At 35.4% G+C, this 21,856-nt stretch overlaps 2 protein-coding genes across 3 annotated transcripts in view; one reads left to right on the forward strand and one right to left on the reverse strand.

Moving 5' to 3' along the window:
* The window catches only part of LOC125829084 (uncharacterized), a 1,125,066-nt gene that overhangs the window by 692,808 nt on the left and 410,402 nt on the right, over nt 1-21,856 (forward strand). The gene's annotated exons all lie outside the window — the stretch shown is intronic.
* Nucleotides 20,711-21,693, reverse strand: LOC125829038 (uncharacterized). Its single transcript, XM_049508316.1, has 4 exons — nt 21,487-21,693; nt 21,370-21,426; nt 20,953-21,328; nt 20,711-20,832 (listed from the first exon to the last, which is right to left on the reverse strand). The coding sequence occupies exons 1-4, from the start codon at nt 21,691-21,693 to the stop codon at nt 20,711-20,713; spliced, it is 762 nt and encodes a 253-aa protein (XP_049364273.1).

The following is a 21,856-nucleotide window of genomic DNA, read 5'->3' on the forward strand; positions in this document are numbered from 1 at the left end:
TGTTCTATATTGTTTATATTTTACAACATTTACTATTTTGAGTTGTTTTTTTTGTAATAAAAAGAACATTAAAAAAACCTATCATAAATTGAAAGTTATTTTATTTTTACTATATTTTACAACATTTACTATTTTGAGTTGGTTTTTTTGTAATAAAAAATTAGAGAAAAAGATTGTTTTTGCATTACAAGGGCCTTTTCTAGTTTTCATATTTTTATGGGAGTAAATATCTCAAAAGGTCACTCAACTGTGAGAAATTATGTAACAAAGTCATTTAACCTTGTTTTGTATCAATAAGATTATTCAACTTAGGTTTTTTCTCTCATAAAATAACTCTACAAAAATTATCATTAAAAATCCATTTTACCCTGTCAACATTTTTAATTTAAGAAATAGTATATGGGACAATAAGCCCTCTTAATCTTATATCATCGACTAGAAATAAGTTAAATTATTTCATATATTATTAAAAAGTCAAAACCAACCTCCTATTGATATGAATTTTGTAACATGCGTGTGAATTTGCCATTACATCAAATTGATTAATTTGCAAGTTTAAGAGTAGCTAAGGTTTTTTAGATGACACCATGATTGTGAATGAGGATTTAGTTATTGTCAAATTGGGATCGCTTGGGATTCGAAGAAAAGAAAAGGATATCAAGTGCATTTGGAGAAATGCTACTTATAAGTTGTATTTTTTAAAATGTTATTTTCTTAACAGTTAAATGGAAAAAGTCTATATCTTCCTGCATTTATATTTCTATATAATTGGAAATGTTAATATTGTGAAATATTATTTTAGTAATTTTTCATATTTGTTATGAAACGAACATAAAAAAAACTATCATAAATTGAAAGTTATTTTTTTACTATATTTATCCTTTCGAAAACATGTTAGGCTTATGTTATGCCAAAACGACATGGAAATAGAATAATTTCTAATTCAAAATTAAGTAAATGAAATATTTTTTTCTTCTTGGTTCGATAAAAGAAAGTTTTCAATACTAATAATACTAAATAAAATGGATTAAGATAATTTGGAGCTGTAAAACATTTTCATGAGACTTTAATGATCAAAAACAAAAACGAAAAAAAGATAAGTGTTCAGAAACTATAAAATAATAATAAGAAGAAAGTAGGGAGAAGAGAGAAGACTTATCAGTTCTTTTGAGGGATAATTTTACAATGAAGAGGGCCCCTCGGGGAAAATTGACTTGGTCCCAAAGTTAGGGTTCCTAAATGTTCTCTAAAAGATAGACATTCACTATATTTGTAACAATCCCCTTGAATGTTTAATTCGTAGATAATGTGTCTCGTTAAAAACCTTACTTAAAAAACTTTTTAAAAAGGATAAACACTGCTGAAGAAAAATAGTATACATATCTAATAGTATGTATCTAGGCTGCCTCATTAAAAACCTTACAAGGAAAATCTAGTGGGACAAAACCTCATAAGGGAAAAAGAGTACAACGAGAATTAACTCCCGCTTTTGAGAACATCATATCCAAAGAATTTAATCTTCACATTCCAAGCTAGTGCACCATCTTCTTGACCTCCTTCCATCCGCGAAGCTGAGGCGGGAGAAAAAGCGTAACTTTTCTCTTGTTTCAGAAGTGGAGTTTGCTGCTATCGTAGATAAAAGTGACAGAATTGATAGAGCGACAGTTGATAGAGACTCGGTGAATAGGTCAGCTACATTGTCACTTGAACGAATCTATTGCACATTTATATCACCGTTCTTTTGGAGCTCATGTGTGTAGAAAAGTTTTTGCGAAATGTGCTTTGTTCTATCTCTTTTTATGAATCCTCTCTTTAGTTGTGCTATACATTTATATCACCATTCTTTTGGAGCTCATGTGTGTAGAAAATTTATTGCGAAATGTGTTTTGTTCTATCTCCTTTGATGAATCCTCCCTTTAGTTGTGCTATGCATGTTGCATTATCTTCACATAAAGTGGTGGGTACTTTGTCACACTCCAAACCACATTTTTCTCGAATGAGATGTATCATGGACCTCAACCACACACATTCTATATTTACTTCAAGAATGGCTATTATCTCTGCATGATTTGATGAAGTGGCTACGATAGACTGCTTTGTAGATCTCCAATATATGGCAGTTGCCCCACATATAATGTATCAACCCGTATTAGGCATATGCTTGTTCTATTCTTGTGATACTTGACATAGCCTTATAGTATAGGTGGGGGACCATGTTTCTTATATGATTAGCGTTGGTTAAAACTAGATCGAAAGGTAATGTGATGCCTTGCACGTTTCAGCATGTGTACTGCAAGTTAACTCTAACGGGTGTATTTAAACTCAAGACAGTAAGGTGCTAATTGAGTTTAAAGTTGAAAGCTAAGTGCTAAGTTAAAGCAAAAGGGATTAATATTTAGAAAATGGAATAAACTAATAGAGATGCTTGCTTGACTTAATTAAGCTAATAGGTGACAAGTAGGTGCATCACCTACTTTGCCTTATTGACCAACCGAAAGGACCAAGTAGGTGCATCACCTACTAAGCCTTTTTGTTTACCATGTAATTGGGCCAAGTGCACTACCACCTACTTGCATTAATTTGGCCCAAGTTAAGTAGAAAAATAAGGGGAAAATGGAAAGCAAGGCTCAGTAGCCTTAAGTCCAAAAAGGCCCAAGTTAAAACGACAAGTAGGTGGGTCACCTACTTGACAATATATGGCCCAAAATTGGCCAAGAAGGTCGGCCATTACACCACCCTTTTAAAGGGATAGAGATCAGATCTGTTGCTCCATTTTTAACTTGCAAAATTTTTAGATTTTTTAAGTTTCCCTCCTGGTTTCTCTTGGCTTCATTCAGCAGTCCTAAAACACCTTGGGGTTGTTCATTATTGTCCCCCTTTTCAAGTAAAAGTTTGAAGGAGAGTTTCAGTTCTTGAAGTACAAGTTTAGAGGATAAATTTTCAGAAACTAAGGTAAGACTATTGCCCATTCTTACCTCTCTTTAAATACAGGTTTGGGGTGGAGAATTTTGTAAATATCTATCAAGAACTAATGGATGGTGATAAATCTTTTAGTCAATATTCTCCTATTATGCTGAAAATTTTTTAAGGATTGATAGTGGCTACCTTATGTACATTGTTGTTGGGGGGCAGTTTGGGTATCTTGGCAAAAGATGCATGAAGTTGTATTAATGTATAGAATAAGGGTGTGGTGGTTCACCATTTATGTGAGGGTCGTATGCGCCTACTTTCCGTCAAGTGATTGGCTACTATTTTTTTTTAGGGCCTTAATGTGATTAGCTGCTAACATCATCTTAATCATGACTTATATTGTAGATTAGCACCCAAGAAGGGAGACTGACTCATGACAGTTGTATTGGTTAGAAAATAAGGTATGTAGGGCTATTCGATTCCATAATCCTTGGCATTAAATCGGATACCTGTGATTAATATCAATAAGTGAATTTCCTAAGTTCTATTCCTAGTAAAGGAAACATAGTGGCTGCGTACGATCTCCAAATAGCTAACAATATTTCCCCCTCTCCATGTATAGAATTGCTTCATTATATGTTTACTACTCTATACTTATGTAATTATCCTCCTATATGCTGGAATAGAAATCGTATTTGCAAAAGCAAGTTTGGTGAATCCTGCTGTTAGTCAGTTGAAGTCAATTGTGTCATTTAAGCTCACAAGTAATGCATTGGTGTTACATAGTTCCTTATGTCATTGTTACTGCCTTGAAGTATTGTTTTCATGTCTTTTACTACTGGTCCAAGGTTCCAAATATCAAACATGATTATGACCACCAAAACAACAATCTCAAAGATTAAAGAATCTAAGTGAAGCAATTTGTATAATTAAGGGTGGCAGCTCAGGGGAGAAAGCCTAGTGTGGGCCGATCCCAGTTGGTATAGAAGGGTGGCAGCTTAGGGGTGAAATCCTAGCATGGGCCGATCCCAATTTGTGTAATTATGAGGACCGCATCCCAGGGGTTAAAATGCCTAGCATGGGTCATCCTCCTCTACCACTGATCAGCTGGTCATTCGTACCACATGCCTTATAAAGATCATTACGCATTGAAATGTAAAGAAAAGAATGTAACATACACGATCCCATAAGAGTTAACAAAGGTGGTCTTCTGTTCTAATTTATGCACACCTATATTGATACTTTGTTTCATTATAACTCTTATTTTATTTATGTTATTGCTTTACATATTCAGTACATTTTTTCGTACTGATGTTCCTCGCGGGGGAAGCTGCATTTCATGCTGCAGGTACTCCAGCTGGTAGACCTCCTCAATAGAAGCATACGACACTCAACTACTTTTGGTGAGCTCCAGATTGATTCGGAGCTTTACTAAGTCCTTGGTGGATTCATTTTGGTATTGTATCGTAGTTAAGGGTAAGGAGGGGTCTGTCCCGACCTACTCTAAGGTTTTCTATCTTTAGAGGCTTTGTAGACTTATGTATATGGTTCAGTTGAGTCTTAACAGGTTGTGGCCTCAATTGCCAAGTCTTGTATATAAGTTTTGGATCTACTTATGTTGGCTGGTAGCGCTGCATCCTATGTGAACTTGTCACAAGATTGTCATAGTTATATGCATAGTGAGCACAGGTTACGTGTTGGTTCTCTCGGGCCTTTAGGGCATTAGGTGCCTATCCGACTTGATGGGATTTGAGGCGTGACAATAGTGGTATTAGAGCATGTTATCCAAGGGAGCCTACAAAGTCATGTCTGTGTAGAGTCTTGCTTATGGATGTGTTGTGCACCACATATATAAATAGGAGGCTATGGGCCATGTAGGAGTTGTCTCCTATATTTCATTTCTTAGATCGTGCAATAGAACGAGTGTTGTAGGCGAATCATATCTAATTTCTAAATTGTTTTATTATAGCAAGGATGCCGGTTACGAGAAGGAGTAAAAGTACTGTAAGCGAGTAGAAGTGGTTGCCCAAGAAGGGACCAGCGAACCACCACCTAGTCAAGCTGGTCAAGGTGAGGCTCAAGATGAGTCTCTATCACAGACTTCCCCGACCCCTCCATCTCCAGAAGATCTAAGGAGGGAAGTAGCACCTCAAGAACCCCCTATTAATGATACCAAGCAAGATTTGAGGAATGCAGTCCAATTATTGACTTGTATAGTTGTTAGGCACGGCCAAAGGCAAGAAGGTCCAGTTGCAGGTACTAGTGGTGTAGATAGAGCAGCAAGCACGCGGATACGTGACTTCCTTAATTTGGACCCTCCATCATTCACCAGGTTCGATCCTAATGAAGATCCACATGACTTTATAGATCAAATCCAACGTACTTTGGATGTTAGGCATGTAAGTGGTAAAGAAGCACTTGGGCTAGCAGCATATATATTAAAGGGTGTGGCTATATTGTGGTATGAAGCTTGGAAGAAATCTAGGGGAACAGATGCACCTTCAGCTACGTGGAAAGATTTCAAAAAGTCATTCCATGACCATTATCTTCCATTCGAGATCCGAGAGGCCCGTGAGGATCAGTTCTTAAATCTCCACCAAGGAAGTATGAGTGTGAGAGAGTACAGTCTCAAATTTAATTCCTTGGCCAGGTATGCTCCTAATGTAGTAGCTACTCTAGGGGATAGAGTTCATCGATATGTGGATAGATTAGATGTATATCTAATTAGAGACTATACCATTGCTTCGTTGAATAAAGATATAAATATAGCAAAGATGCAAGCTTTTGCACAAAATTTGGAGGATCAAAGGCAAAGAAGAAAGACACAAGAGCAGGAAACAGGGCATTCTAAGAAGGCCAGATCCATGGGGCATTTTACACCTTCCCAAGGTGAGTTTAGGCCTCGGTTCTTTAACAGACCTTCTAGGCCATCATCTTTCTACCCTACAGCTAGTGCTCCACCACGGTTTCAAGGGTTTAGGGGCAATCAGTTTGGGCAAAGAAGTGAAACCCAAGGTTCACAAATAGCGGGTCATCAAGAGCAGGGAAATACGAGCCAATCAAGGCCTCCTCGATAGCCTTGTAAACAAAGTGGAAGGAATCATCTAGGTGCATGTAGGTTTGGGACAGATGTTTGTTTTTGGTGTGGTACACCGGGTCATATGATGAGAAATTACCCTCATAGGGTGTGGGTGGTGTGGCACAACCTACTAGATCAGTTGCTGCATCATCATCATCAGCCCCTTCTTTGGGTAGGGGACAACTGCCTACTAGTCGTGGTAGAGGATCTAGGGGAGCAGCTAGTTCCAGTGGAGTTCAGAATAGCACATATGCTTTAGGGGATCGACAAAATTTAGAAGCCTCGTTGGATGTGGTTACAGGTACATTGTCTATCTTTTCACATATTGTATATGCATTAATTGATCTGGGGTCTACACTATCATATGTTACTCCATTGATTGCTGAAAAGTTTAAAAGTACACCAGAATTATTAGTGAAGCCATTTGAAGTGTCTACACCAATTGGTGAGTCTATTATAGCTAGAAGGATTTATCGTAATTGCATTGTAACATTTTGTGATCGTGATACATTAGCTAACCTTATTGAGCTAGAAATGGTAGATTTTGATGTTATAATGGGTATGGATTGGTTAGCTTCTTGTTATGCTACGGTAGATTACCGAACTAAGATGGTGCATTTCCATTTTCCAAAAAAGGCAGTCCTTGAATGGAAAGGTAATATTGGGGCACCAAGAGGTAAATTTATTTCTTATCTTAAGGCAATGAAGATGATGTCCAAAGGATACATATGTCATCTAGTGAGAATAAAAAATATAGATGCGAAGCCACCAACTCTTCAATCCAATTTGGTAGTGAATGAGTTTTCTGATGTATTTCCTGAAGATCTTCCAGGTTTGCCTCCAGAACGAGAAGTAGTGTTTTGTATTGATGTGATTCCAGATACTCAACCTATCTCCATTCCTCCGTATAGAATGGCCCCGGTAGAATTACGGGAGTTGAAGGAGCAATTAAAAGACTTATTAGAAAAAGGATTCATAAGGCCTAGTATGTTCCCATGGGGAGTACCAGTTTTATTGGTATGCAAGAAAGATGGCTCGTTAAGAATGTGTATCGACTACCGGCAGTTGAATAAGGTAACGATTAAGAACAAATATCCCCTCCCTAGAATTGATGATTTGTTTGATCAGTTACAAGGTGCTAGGTGTTTTTCAAAAATCGACCTGAGGTCTGGTTATCACCAAGTGAGGGTCAAACCCAAAGATATACCCAAAACAACTTTTTGAACACGGTATGGTCATTTTTAGTGTTTAGTCAGGTTATTCGGGCTAACAAATGCTCCAGCAGCTTTTATGGATTTGATGAATAGGGTGTTCAAGCCATTTTTAGATGTGTTCGTGATAGTATTCATAGATGAAATTTTGGTCTATTCAAGATCGTAAGAGGACCATGCTAATCACCTACGACAGGTTTTACAAATTCTTCGTGATCGTAAGTTGTATGCCAAATTCTCTAAATGTGAGTTCTGGTTAAAATATGTGGCATTCTTAGGTAATATTGTATCCGATGAAGGAATAATGGTTGATAACCAAAAGATAGAAGCCGTGAAAAACTGGCAAAGACCTACAACGCCTACGGAGATCCGTAGTTTTCTTGGATTGGCAGTTTATTACAAAAGGTTCGTTTAGGGATTCCCTTCCATTGTTGCACCCTTAACAAAGCTAAAACACAAAGAAACCAAGTTTTAGTGGAGTGATGAATGTGAAAGAAGCTTCCAAGAGCTGAAGAATAAGTTAACTTCTACAGTTGTATTGGTACTTCCAAAAGGCACAGAAGGCTATGCAGAGTATTGTGATGCATCGGGAGTGGGCTTAGGTTGTGTATTGATGCAGCATTGTAAAGTAATAGCTTATGGCTCAAGGCAGTTGCGGCCACATGGGAAATATTATCCAACCCATGATCTAGAGCTAGCAACAGTTATGTTTACTTTGAAGATATGGCGCCACTACTTGTATGGAGTTCATGTTGACATATACACTTATCACAAGAGTTTGCAATATATCTTTAAGCAAGGATCTTAATCTGAGGCAGTGAAGATGGTTGGAGCTATTAAAATATTATGACGTTGATATCTTGTATCATCCCGGTAAAGGGAATATAGTAGCTGATGCTTTAAGCCGTAAAATAATGGCAAGAACTTATGGGCAGTCTATGGAAATACAAGGAATAACAAAGGATCTATGCCAACTAGCTAGCTTGGGGATTCGCCTTCTTGAATATCCAGACGAAGGGGTTATTGTGCAAAATGCGGCAGAATCCTCATTAGTAGTGGAAGTGAAGGAGAAGCAGTACACTGATCCTATTCTATTATAGCTTAAGAAGAATGTACAACAGGGTATGACAAAGGCATTTTAGCTTACACAAGAGGGAGTACTTCGATGTCAAAACAGATTGTGTGTACCTAATGTAGATGAATTAAGAAAGAGGATTATGATGGAAGCACATCATTGAAGATATTCTGTCCATTCGGGGAAAACCAAAATATATCATGACTTGAAAGAAATGTTTTGGTGGGCTGACAAGAAGAAGAACATTGCAGAATTCGTGGCTCATTATCCAAATTGTCAATAAGTAAAAGTAAAGCACCAAAAGCCTGGAGGTTATATGCAGTGTATAGAACTTCCAATTTGGAAGTGGAACATAATCAACATGGATTTTGTCACTGGTTTGCCTCGCTCATTTTGGAAGTTTGACTCTATATGGGTAATAGTTGACAGACTCATCAAATCATCACACTTTTTGCCGGTGAAGACTACTTATACAGTTGAAGAGTATGCAAGGTTCTATATTAAAGAGATAGTTCGGCTACATGGAGTGCCAATCTCTATTATATCGGATAGGGGAGCTCAATTCATTGCAAATTTTTGGAAGTCAGTTCAGAAGAGTTTGGGAACACAAGTGAATTTAAGTACAACCTTTCACCCTCAAACAGACGGTCAGGCAGAGCGTACAATTCAAACACTCGAGGATATGATGTGAGCTTGTATATTATACTTCAAATGTAGTTGGGATGATCATTTGTCGTTGATCGAGATTGCATACAACAATAGCTACCATTCAAGTATTAAAATGACACCTTATGAAGCTTTATATGGTAGAAAATGTAGATCCCCAATTGGCTGGTTCGAAACAGGTGAAACTGCCTTATTTGGGCCAGACCTTGTTAATCAAGCTATGGAAAAAGTCAATGTGATACAGCAGCGGCTGGAAACAGCTCAAATTCTACATAAATCATATGCGGATGTTTGAAGGAGAGGACTAGAATTTTCTATATGAGATTGGGTGTTCTTGAAGTGTCACCAATGAAAGGGGTAATGAGGTTTGGTAAAAAGGGAAAGTTGAGTCCACTCTATGTAGGGCCATATAAGATTATCTGAAGAATTGGCCAAGTTGTGTATGAGTTAGAGCTATCTCAAGAGCTTTCAACCGCTTATCTAGTGTTTCATGTCTCAATGCTTCGAAAATGCATAGGTGACCCATCTCTATTACTCCTACTGAAGATGTACAGGTTACGAGACATCTCACTTATGAAGAAGTACCCATTGCTATTCTGGATCGACAAGTTAGGAAGTTAAGAAATAAAGAAGTAGCTTCTATAAAGGTACTATGGAGGAACCAACAAGTAGAAGAAGTTACATGGGAAGCCGAAGAAGCAATGAAATTGAAGTATCCTCATCTCTTCCAGACCAATGAGAAAGATGAAAATGTTGAGTTGAGGCGTTAACAAGTAAGTATAAGTCTATATGTTCAATGTGATTAATATTAGTACTAACTTAGGCTTGAACTTGTTTGGGTTGGATAACCAGGCTAACATTCGAGGACGAATGTTTTAAGGGGGGAAGGATGTAACAACTCGTATTATGCATATGCTTGTTCTATTCTTGTGATACTTGACATAGCCTTATAGTATAAGTGAGGGACCATGTTTATTATATGATTAGCATTGGTTTAAACTAGATTAGAAGATGATGTGATGCCTTGCACGTTTCAGCATGTGTACTACAAGTTAACTCTAACAGAAGTATTTAAACTCGAGAAAATACGGTGGTAATTGAGCTTAAAGTTGAATGTTAAGTGCTAAGTTAAACCAAAAGGGTTTAATATTTACAAAATGGAATAAATTAATCAAGTTGCTTGCTTGACTTAATTAAGCTAGTAGGTGACAAGTAGGTGCATCACCTACTTTGACTTATTGACCAGCCGAAAGGACCAAGTAGGTGCATCAGCTACTAAGACTTTTTTTTTTACCATGTAATTGGGCCAAGTTCACTACCACCTACTTGCATTAATCTGGCCCAAGTTGAGTAGAAGAATAAGGGGAAAATGGACAGCAAGGCCCAATAGTCTTAAGTCCAAAAAGGCCCAAGTTAAAAGGCCAAGTAGGTGGGTCACCTACTTGACAATATATGGCCCAAAATTGGCCAAGAAAGTCGGCCATTACACCTCCTTTTTAAAGGGATAAAGATCATATCTTTTACTCCATTTTTAACTTGCAAATTTTTTTAGATTTCTTAAGTTTCTCTCTTGGTCTCTCTTGGCTTCAATCAGCAGTCCTAAAACACCTTTGGGTTATTGAGTATTGTCCCCCTTTTCAAGTAAAAGTTTGAAGTAGAGTTTTAGTTCTTGAAGTACAAGTTTAGAGGATAAATTTCCATAAACTAAGTTAAGACTACTGCCCATTCTTGCCTCTCTTTAAATACAGGTTTGGGGTGGAGAATATTGTATATATCTATCAAGAACTAATGGATGGTGATAAATCCTTTAGTCAATATTCTCCTATTATGCTAAAAGATTTTTAGGGATTGATAGTGGTTGCCTTATGTATATTGTCCTTGGGGGCAGTTTGGGTATATTGGCAAATGATGCATAAATTTGTATTAACGTATAGAAGAAGGTTGTGGTGGTTCACCATTTGTGTAAGGGTTGTATGGTCCTACTTTCCATCAAGTGTTAGCTACTTTTTTTTTGAGAGCCTTAATGTGATTAGCTGCTGACATCAGCTTAATCATGACTTATATTATAGATTAGCACCCAAGAAGGAAGGCTGACTCGGTACAGTTGTATTGCTCAGTAGGTATGTAGGGCTATTCGATTCCATATCCCTTGGCATGAAATCTGATACTTGCGATTAATATCAATAAGTGAATTTCCTAAGTTCTATTCCTAGTAAAGGAAACATAGTGGCAGCTTACGATCTCCAAATAGGTAACAGTATTTTCCCCTCTCCTTAGTGTATAGAATTGCTTCATTATATGTTTTCTACTCTATACTTGTGTAATTATCCTCCTATGTGCTGGTTTAGAAATGATATTTGCAAAAGCAAGTTTTGTGAATCCTGTTGTTAGTAAGTTGAAGTCAATTGTGTCATTTAAGCTCACAAGTAATGCATTGATGTTACATAGTTCCTTATGTCAATGTTACTGCCTTGAAGTATTGTTTTCCTGTGTTGTACTACTACTCCAGAGTTCCACATATCAAACGTGATTATGACCACCAAAACAAGAAGCTCAAAGATTAAAGAATATAAGTGAAGAAATATGTATAATTAAGGGTGGCAGCTCAAGGGCGAAAGCCTAGTATGGGCTGATCCCAATTGGTATAGAAGGGTGGCAACTCGAGGGCGAGCGCCTAGCATGGGCCGATCCCAATTGGTATAGAAGGGTGGCAGCTCAGGGGCGACAACCTAGCATGGGCTGATCCTAATTGTTATAAAAGGGTGGCAGCTCAGGGGCGAAAGCCTAGCATGGGCCAATCCCAATTTGTGTAATTATGAGGACCGCATCCCAAAGGTTAAAATGCCTAGCATGGGTCATCCTCTTCTACCACTGATCAGTTGGTCATTCGTATCACATGCCTTATAAAGATCATTACCCACAGAAATGTAAAGATAAGAATGTAACATACACGATCCCACAAGAGTTAACATTGGTCTTCTGTTCTGATTTATGCACACATATATTGATACTTGGTTTCATTAGAACTCTTACTTTATTTATACTATTGCCTTACATATTCAGTACATTTTTTCGTACTGACTTTCCTCGCGGGGGAAGCTGCATTTCATGCTGCAGGTACTCTAGCTGGTAGACCTCCTCAATAGGAGCATATGACACTCAACTACTTTTGGTGAGCTCCAGGTTGATTCGGAGCTTTATTGAGTCCTTGGTAGATTTATTTTGGTATTTTATCGTAGTTAAGGGTAAAACGGGGTCTGTCCTGACCTACTCTAAGGTTTTCTATCTTTAGAGGCTTTGTAGACTTATGTATATGGTTCTGTTGCGTCTTAACAAGTTGTGGCCTCAACAGTCAAGTCTTGTATATAAGTTTTGGATTTACTTATGTTGGTTTGTAGCGCTGCATCCTATGTGACCTTGTCACAAGATTGTCATAGTTATATGTATAGAAGCACAGGTTACGTGTAGGTTCTCTCAGGCCTTTAGGACATCGGGTGCCTGTCCGTCTTAATGGGATTTGAGGCGTGACATATAAACACCTAGCCTGTTTGAGGTCAAGCGTTGTGTTGGTCAGTTAAATATCTTGTATCAACATAACCAACAAAATTGGGACTGCATTTGTTAGAATAAAATAAGCTCATATCGGTAGTTCCTTTTAAATATCGTTATATGTGTTTGATCCATTCCCAATGTATCCTAGTAGGAATAAAATTATACTTTGCTAACAAATTAACTAAAAAGGCTATATCAGGCCTCGTAGTGTTAGCAAGATACATTAGTACACCAATTGCACTAAGATATCATACTTCAGAATTGAGGATTTCCTCATTATTTTCTTCAGGTTAGAATGGATCCTTATTCACATCAAGTGAACCAACAACCATTGGAGTACTTAATGGATGCGTCTATCCATGCAAAATCTTTTCAACACTTTTTCTGTGTAGGCAGATTGATGAAAAAAAAAATTGTTTGTCAAATGCTCAATTTGCAAACCAAGACATAATTTTATCCTACCAAGATCTTTCATCTCGAATTTATTCTTTAAATAATCAATTCCTGTTGAAGCCAATAGTTCCAATAAGGTTTATGTCATCAACATAAACAACAAGTATATCAAATTCTAATGTTGTTTTCCTTATAAAAAATACATGGGCAAATTGCATTATTTGTAAAACCTTCCTTAAATAAATACTCACTAAGACAGTTGTGCCACATGTGTCTAGATTGCTTCAAACCATACAATGATCTTTACAATTTAATTGAATACATTTCCCAAGATTTAAACTACTTGCTTTGGTCATCGTAAATCCTTCAAGTATTTTTATATATATCTCATTAACAAGTGATCTATAAAGATAGGTTGTAACCACATTCATCAAATGTGCTTCAAGTATCCCATGGACTGTGAAACAAATGAGATAATTGTAATGTTATTGCATCCATAACGAGTGAGTATGTATCTTCATAATCGCCACCAGGCTTTTGTGAAAATTCATGTGCAACAAGGCATGCTTTATACCTTTGTATTTCATTTTTCTCATTTCTTTTTAGTACAAAAATTAATTTATAGTCAACAGGTTTAATGTCATTAGGTGTTTGAAGTATAGGTCCAAAAACATCACGCTTGATAAGTGAATTCAGTTCTGATTGAATTGCTTCTTGCCATTTTGTTCAACCATTTTTTGTAGACATTCTACAACATATAAAGGTTCAAGATCATCACTATCTTGCATGATTTTTTTGAAACATTATATGCAAAGACATAATCAACCACTATTTCTGATTCCGATTATTTTCAATATCTCTTGAATTTATGAATAGTTCAATATTTTCTTAAGTCTCAATCTCATTGATTCCTTCATGGATATCAGAATTATTCAAATTTTGAATTTCCATATGAGATTCTTTTATAGTGTCATCTTGGCCTTCAACTTTTCCATTTCCTAGGATTGTGATCCTTAGAACCCAATGGTCTACCACGCTTTGAGTGTGCTTTTGACTCATTACGTAAGACACTAGTGGATGGTCATATAGGGACATCAATTTGAATTGGGCCATTCTCTGTAGGAATATGTGATTTAGTAATCCTTTCCAAATATGTAAATGTGTCTGGCATCGGATTTGCAATTTTCTGCATGTGAATGATCTTTTGTACTTCTTGCTCATAAATAGAAGAACATGGATCAAGATGAGAAATTGATAAAATTTTCCACAAAATTTCTCTTTTTATGTCACTATTCCCCCCCCCCCCCTAATTTTGGGAAAATTGTCCTATCAAACTGATAATATGCAAATTGAACAGTAAATATGTCTCCAGTTAATAGTTCAACATAGAGAATAATGGAGGGCAATTAAACCAAACATATATTCCTAACCTTCTTTGAGGGTCCATTTTAGTGCGGTTTGGTGGTGCCACATGCACATGTACATCACATTAAAAAAATTCTTAAATGGGATATATTAGGTTCTTGACCCATAACAAATTGCAATGGAGAAAATTTATAACAATTCATCGGTCTGAGACAAATAAGTGTTGCAGCATGCAAAATTGCATGACCCCTTATAAAAGTGAACAACCTAGTTTGCAGAAGCGATGATCTTTGTAACACCTCGGAAACCAAACCTATTAAAAAATTGTAGAAAATTTACTTGAAGCAGTGAACCACAACAGGTTTCACGGACCGTGATAGGGTGCACCGTCCGTTGACATGCCCGTGGTCTGGAGTTAAACTCCACTAGGCCCAAACGTCAGACCACGGGACCCTTCACGGGTCGTGGTCTTGACGACGAACCATGGTGGTGTCCATAGGGGCTTAGCCATTTGGCCCCCAAGAATAGCTTTAAGACTTCCCCCACCCAAGTAAGGACCACGAGGACCTTCACGGTCCGTGGTCCTGACAATGGGTCGTGGGGGCGTCCGTGAAGGCCATCTAGAAGACCCCCAGACATCAGTCCAAGTGAGGACCACAAGGACCTTCACCGTCCGTGGTCCTCTACACGGAACGTGGTAGGGGGTCGTTGGGCACCTAAACTACGTCGTTTAACCCCTAAACTATGTGGTTTTGGCCAGTTTTAGCATAGAAACATAACTAGAACTTACCTGAGTCAAATCATTCATCAAACCATAGAAACAATTAGGGTGTAAGAGGAGAAAGAGGTCGAGCAACCCTAGATCAAGAACTCAACAAGAGTCCATCAGTTCCAGCCCCAAAATCGAAATATTTCTAAGTGAAATTCATCACCAGGTATGTGGGATTTCACTAGTGGGTTCCTTTCCCATTGGGTCCTTAGATTTCAGTTAGCTTCTTGATTCCCTTATTATTATCTAGACTTAGGGTTTCTAGAACTTTAGTAGAGTATCATGAATTAGCTACTTTAATGATCCGAATAAGATTACATGTTCTTACTCAGTTTCTCGTATGATGTTCAGAACCCTAGTTGTATATATTTGTTAGTTCATGAATTATGCATGCTAGGTTAGATTGTTCAGTTATTCCAGATATACACCTGCTTCAGTTTACGAATGTCACATTATCAGTCATAATTGTTACTTTCTCAGAGTTTTCATGTCACTATTTGAGCTATCCAGTATTACAGAACTTCAGTAATAAAAATGTTAAATTACTTGATCAATTGGAAAGCTTAATATCGAGTGGACTAGGGTCCGACACCCGCAAGTCCTAGAACTACGTGCCCCGTAGGTTGTAAGTCCCCTCTGTGGGCATCATTTTAGTGATCACACCAGCATGCCTTTATACCTCTGGCAGGGTATATTGGGTCCTCTCGATGGGGCGTATACATCGAATTCCACATTTGGCTCATGTGGTTTTATGTTGGTTATTAGTAGCTCCGTTACAGTTCAGTGTGATTGTTGGTAAATTTTAGAAGTATGATTTATTAGAAAGCAAAGAAGTCAAGAAGAATATTGGTAGAAGAACATTTTTATTGATGTCTTCCGATTACATTTATAAGACTGGAATGAAAAACAGAAAGCAGTAAACCACGACTAGCATATTCCTAACTCACAAACTTACTCCTAAATAATAGGAATAGATTGCTAACAACTAATTGACTAAGAGCCTGTTTGGATGGGCTTTTAAGCTGGTCAAACTGGCTGAAAAGCCAGTTTTTGACTTATTAGAGTGTTTGGCAATTATCAAAGTGACTTATTTTAAGTCAAAAATGACTTATTTTAAGCCAAAAACTAAAAGCTAGGTGAGAGGAGCTTTTTTTTTTTAACTTAAAAGCCCTTTTATGTTGACCAAGTATATTACCTTTTTGCCCTTAATTCTTTTATACAATTTCAAAATTGCCCATATTGAATTATTATTGTTATTATTATTATTATTATTATTATTATTATTATTATTATTATTATTATTATTACTATTACTATTATTATTATTTTTATTATTTTTATTATTAAATTATTATTATTATTATTATTATTATTATATTATTACTATTACTATTACTATTATTATTATTATTATTATTACTACTATTACTATTACTATTACTATTATTATAATAATTATTATTATTATTAAATTATTATTATTATTATTATTTTTATTATAATAATTATTATTATATTATTATTATGTTTATTATTATTATAATTATTATTATTATTACTATTACTATTACTATTATTATTATTATTATTATTATTATTACTATTACTATTACTATTATTATTATTATTATTTTATTATTATTATTATTATTATTACTATTATTATTATTTTTATTATTTTTATTATTAAATTATTATTATTATTATTATTACTATTACTATTATTATTATTATTATTATTATAATAATTATTATTATTACTATTACTATTACTATTATTATAATTATTATTATTATTATTAAATTATTATTATTATTATTATGTTTATTATTATTATTATAATAATTATTATTATTATATTATTATTATCTTTATTATTATTATAATAATTATTATTATTACTATTACTATTACTATTATTATTATTATTATTATTATTATTACTATTACTATTATTATAATAATAATAATAATTATTGTTAAATTATTATTATTATTATTATTATGTTTTTTTTATTATTATTATTATAATTATTATAATAATTATTATTATTATATTATTATTATGTTTATTATTATTATAATAATTATTATTATTACTATTACTATTACTATTATTATTATTATTATTATTATTACTATTACTATTACTATTATTATTATTATTTTATTATTATTATTATTATGTTTATTATTATTATAATAATAATTATTATTATTATTATTATTATTATAATTATTATTATTACTATTACTATTACTATTATTATTTTATTATTTTATTATTATTTTATTATTATTACTATTACTATTATTATTATTATTATTTTATTATTATTATTTTATTTTATTATTATTATTTCTGAAATATGAATTTATATTCCTCTTAGATGGTAAAGAAATATGTGAATGATAGGAAAATATTATTACTTATGGATGTAAAACATAAATTAATTTTGTTTTAATTTTTTTAAAGTATAAAAAACCTTAAATTAATCAACTTTTTATCATGTTAACAACTTAAAGGGTATTTCAGACATTTTGATAAAAAAAAGTGTTTACCAGCACTTATTTGCCAAACACATCAACAACTTTTTTTTCAACTGCAGCACTTTTATCCAAACACATAACTACTTATTTTAAAAATAAGTTCAAGCACTTTAAAAAGTTACTTTTTTTAAGTCAATCCAAACGGGCTCTAAGTCTTATCTAATATAAAGCAGTTAAAGTAAAATTAACTGCAGTTGAAAAAGCAAATTCCTAACACTCCTCCTTGCTTTGGAAACTGCAAACTCCAATTTTTTGTTTGAGAAGCTGAAACTTGCTGACTGGTAAAGGCTTAGTGAATATATCTGCCAATTGTTCTTCTGTCTTGCAGTAGACAAGAGTTATATCTCCATCTTTTTGCACTTCTCTTAAGAAAAAAGAACTTGATTTTGAAGTGCTTAGTTCTTCCATGAAACACAGGATTCTGAGATATAACTATTGCTACTTCATTGTCCACGAACACTTTGATGCTTCCAGTTGGTTCCATATGCAAATCAACCAGAATTTTCTTCAGTCACAATTCTTGATTTACTGTTGCTACAGTTGCCACAAACTCAGCTTCGGCAGTAGATTGAGCTATAATATCTTGTTTCTTACAATTCCATGAGAAAATTCCAGAACCAAGTCTAAAACAGTACCCTAAAGTACTCTTTGCATCATCCTTGGAACCACCCCAATCACTGTCGGAATTCCCACAAAGCTTCATAGGTTGACTCTTCTAAAACTTGACTTCATAGGTGATGGTTCCTTTGATGTATCACACAACTCTTTTGGCTGCCTGAAATATACTTCACTAGGACAATGCATGAATCTTGATAAAACACTTACATCATACAATATATCGGGTCTAGTTGATGTCAGATACATTAATCGCCCAATGAAACTTCTGAAGTATGTCTCATCCACCTTTTCGGCTCCATCATCTTTACTCAGTTTATCCTTTTGGTTCTAGGAGTACTAATCTCTTTGAAATTTTCCATTTTGAATTTCTTGAGAATTTCCTTTGCGTACTTTTTCTGGCAAACGAGAAACTCATCTTTTCCTTGTGTAATCTCCATTCCAAGGAAATATGTCATAAGACCAAGATCAGACATTTCAAAAGCTTACATCATATCTTGCTTGAACTCATCAATTAGCTTTTCACTTCTCCCTGTAATCAAAAGGTCATCCACATAAAGAGAAACAACAAGAATCTCACTGCTAGTATGTTTAACATACAGTGTGTATTCTAAAAGACTCTTTTCAAAATCAAGACCGAGCAAATAATCATCTATTCGACTATACCAAGCTCTTGGTGCCTGTTTTAAGCCATAAAGAGCTTTATGTAGTCGATAGACTTTATTTTCCTTTCCATCTATGACAAACCCTTCAGGTTGCTCGACATAAATTTCTTCTTCAAGAATGCCATTAAGAAATAATGATTTGACATCCATCTGATGCACTTTCCAGACACGTTGTGCAGAAACAATTATAAGCAATTTGATCGTGTCAAGCCTAGCAACTGGAGCAAAAGTGTCAGAATAATCTACACTAAAAATCTGCGCATAACCCTTAACTACAAGCCTTGTTTTATGCTTGTTGATTGAACCATCAGTATTTAGCTTGGTTCAGAAGACCCACTTTACCCCAATTACTTTTCTGCCTTGAGGTTTGTCAACAAGCTGCCACGTATTATTTTTTTCGATAATAAACAGCTCCTCCTCCATTGCATTTCTCCACTTGGCGTCTTTGAGAGAATCTTTAGGGTTACCAGGCTCAAGAATCATAACATTGCATCTCTCATATATATCAGAGAGCAATCGAGGTCCCCTAGCTGGTGGATCATCGTCCCTTTCATTTAACCACGAGCTTTTTTTTGGACGGAATTCCTTGAGTCATCCCAATCCCATTCTTCATTCTCCATGAAGTGGACATCTCTGCTGATAACTATCTTCTCACCTTTAGGTTGAAAGATTTTGTACCCTTTTGAAACATGACTGTACCGAATAAAAATGCCCGGGGCAGCCTTTTTATCTAGTTTATCTCGTTTGACCTGTGGTACATAGGTAAAACAAAGACAACCAAACACTTTAAGAAAATGCAGCGGAGGCTTGTATCCATACCATGCTTCAAAAGGAGTTTGATCTTTCATAACTTTTGAGGGAAGTCGATTTTGTAGGAACGCAATTGTATTTGGTGCCTCTGCCCAAAACATCTTTGGCAAATTCTTTTCGTGCAGCATACATCTTGCCATCTCCATGATAAATTAGTTTCTTCTTTCATTAACTCCATTTTGTTCTGAAGTATAAGGAGCAGCAAGTTGACGTTCAATCACTGTTTCTTCACAAAATAGACCAAACTGATGAGAAGTGTACTCCTTGCCATTGTCAGATCGTAAAATTTGAATTTTGCAGCAACTTTCATTTTCCAACTTCGCTTTCAACTTCCAAACAATGCTCTTGACCTCCGATTTGTACCTTAAAAAATAAATCTAGCACATTCGGGTCAGATCATCAATAAAAATAACAGAATAAAGACTACCTTTAAGTGCAAGAGTCCTTTGGGCTCCTCCAATATCGGTGTGAACCAGCTGCAACTTTCTTGTTGCTCTCCAAGTTGCCTTTGTGAATGGAAGTCTACTTTATTTTCCAAATTTAGAAGCCCGACAATTTTTTGAACTCGCTCCCAGTTTTGAAAGGTTCTCGACTATCATCAATTCTTGCATTTTGAGAAGCCCTTGCCCTTGATAATGATAGTGTCCAAGTTTCTTATGCCATAACTCGGAAGCATTTTCTCTTGCCGAATACATCACTTGTTCTTCCTCATATGGATTTAATGAGAAACTTCTACCTCTCATTTTGACTTTAAACAAGTCATGTCCTGAAGCTTCCTTGATCAAGCAATGTTTATCTTCGAAATACAATTTGAAACCTTTTTCTAGCAATTGATCAACACTTAACAAGTTCTGATCTAAATCTGGTACATAATGAACATCAGAAATTGTTTTAGTACCTGATTGTGTTTCAATTGTAATAGTTCCCATTCCTTTTGCCAGAATATGACCGCCATGACCTATTCTGACTTTTGTAACTCTAGTAGGCTTCAAGTCTTTAAAGAGCTCTTTGTCATGAGTCATATGGTTTGTGCATCCACTATCAATCAGCTAAGCCTCAGTTGAAACATTGCTTGCAAAACACGATGCCACAAAGAGTTGATCCTCTTCTTGTTCAATAACAACATGGGCGTCTGTATCTTGCTGCTGCAATTTATTCTTGCAGATAATTGCTTCATGCCCAAGTTGGTTGTAATTACTGTATTTAGCATCCGGCCTTTTCCAAAACTTATACGACGCGTGCCCATTCCTTCAACAATGCTTACAAGGAGGATAGTTTCCTTTAAAGATACCTGCTTTGCTTTTGTTGTTGTAGCGAGCTGCTCCTTCTCCATTTGTTGGATGGTTCTTCTTATTGTTTTTCTTTTTGTATCTTCTACTCTCTTCATGTTTGCCCGCCAATGCTCCCTGTCTAATTCGATATTCTCTCATAACCCTTCTTTGTTCTTGAGCCTGCAAGGAATTCAATAATTCCGCCAAAGTGATTTTTGATAGATCCTTGGTGTTCTCCAAAGTGGTAATGGTGGCTTCAAATCTTTCTGATACAGTAACAAGAATCTTTCCAACAATACGCGAGTCTTTAAACTCAAAACCAAGTAATCTTACTCTGTTTGCTATGCTCATAAGCCTGTCAGAGTATTCTTTAATGGTTTCCGATTCTTTCATCTTCTGTAACTCAAAGTATCTATTGAGATTCAGCGCTTGCATACCTTTGATACAATCATCTCCTTTATATTATGCCTTGAGATGATCCCAGATGGCCTTTGCTGATTTTAGAGACATGTAAGAGTGAAAATTGTTGAAGAGTCTGCTGAAAAAAGACATGCCTTTGCCTTAGATTTTCTGGTTTTCTTGGCCTTGTGAATTTTTAGTTGAGCCATTGTTGGGTTTCCGAGAACTTCATAGTCTTCTTCGATTGCCTCCCAAAGATCTAAAGCATCGAGATAAGCTTCCATCCTCACTGCCCACATGTGAAAATTTTCACTATTGAAGACAAGAGATGCCATTGCCGAGAAACTTGAGCTTTCTTCCATTTTTAATCTTTTGTGGTTTCTGTTTGTGGTGCTTGAGGCACTTGAAACAATCACTCACAAAATTACCCACAGATCCCGCAAGATAAAAAAGCTCTAGATACCAATTGTTGGTAAATTTTAGAAGTATGAGTTATTAGAAAGCAAAGAAGTCAAGAAGAATATT

Source organism: Solanum verrucosum, unplaced genomic scaffold, assembly GCF_900185275.1.
Source record: "Solanum verrucosum unplaced genomic scaffold, falcon-dt-bn FXZP01000007.1, whole genome shotgun sequence".
Classification (NCBI taxonomy): Eukaryota; Viridiplantae; Streptophyta; class Magnoliopsida; order Solanales; family Solanaceae; genus Solanum; species Solanum verrucosum.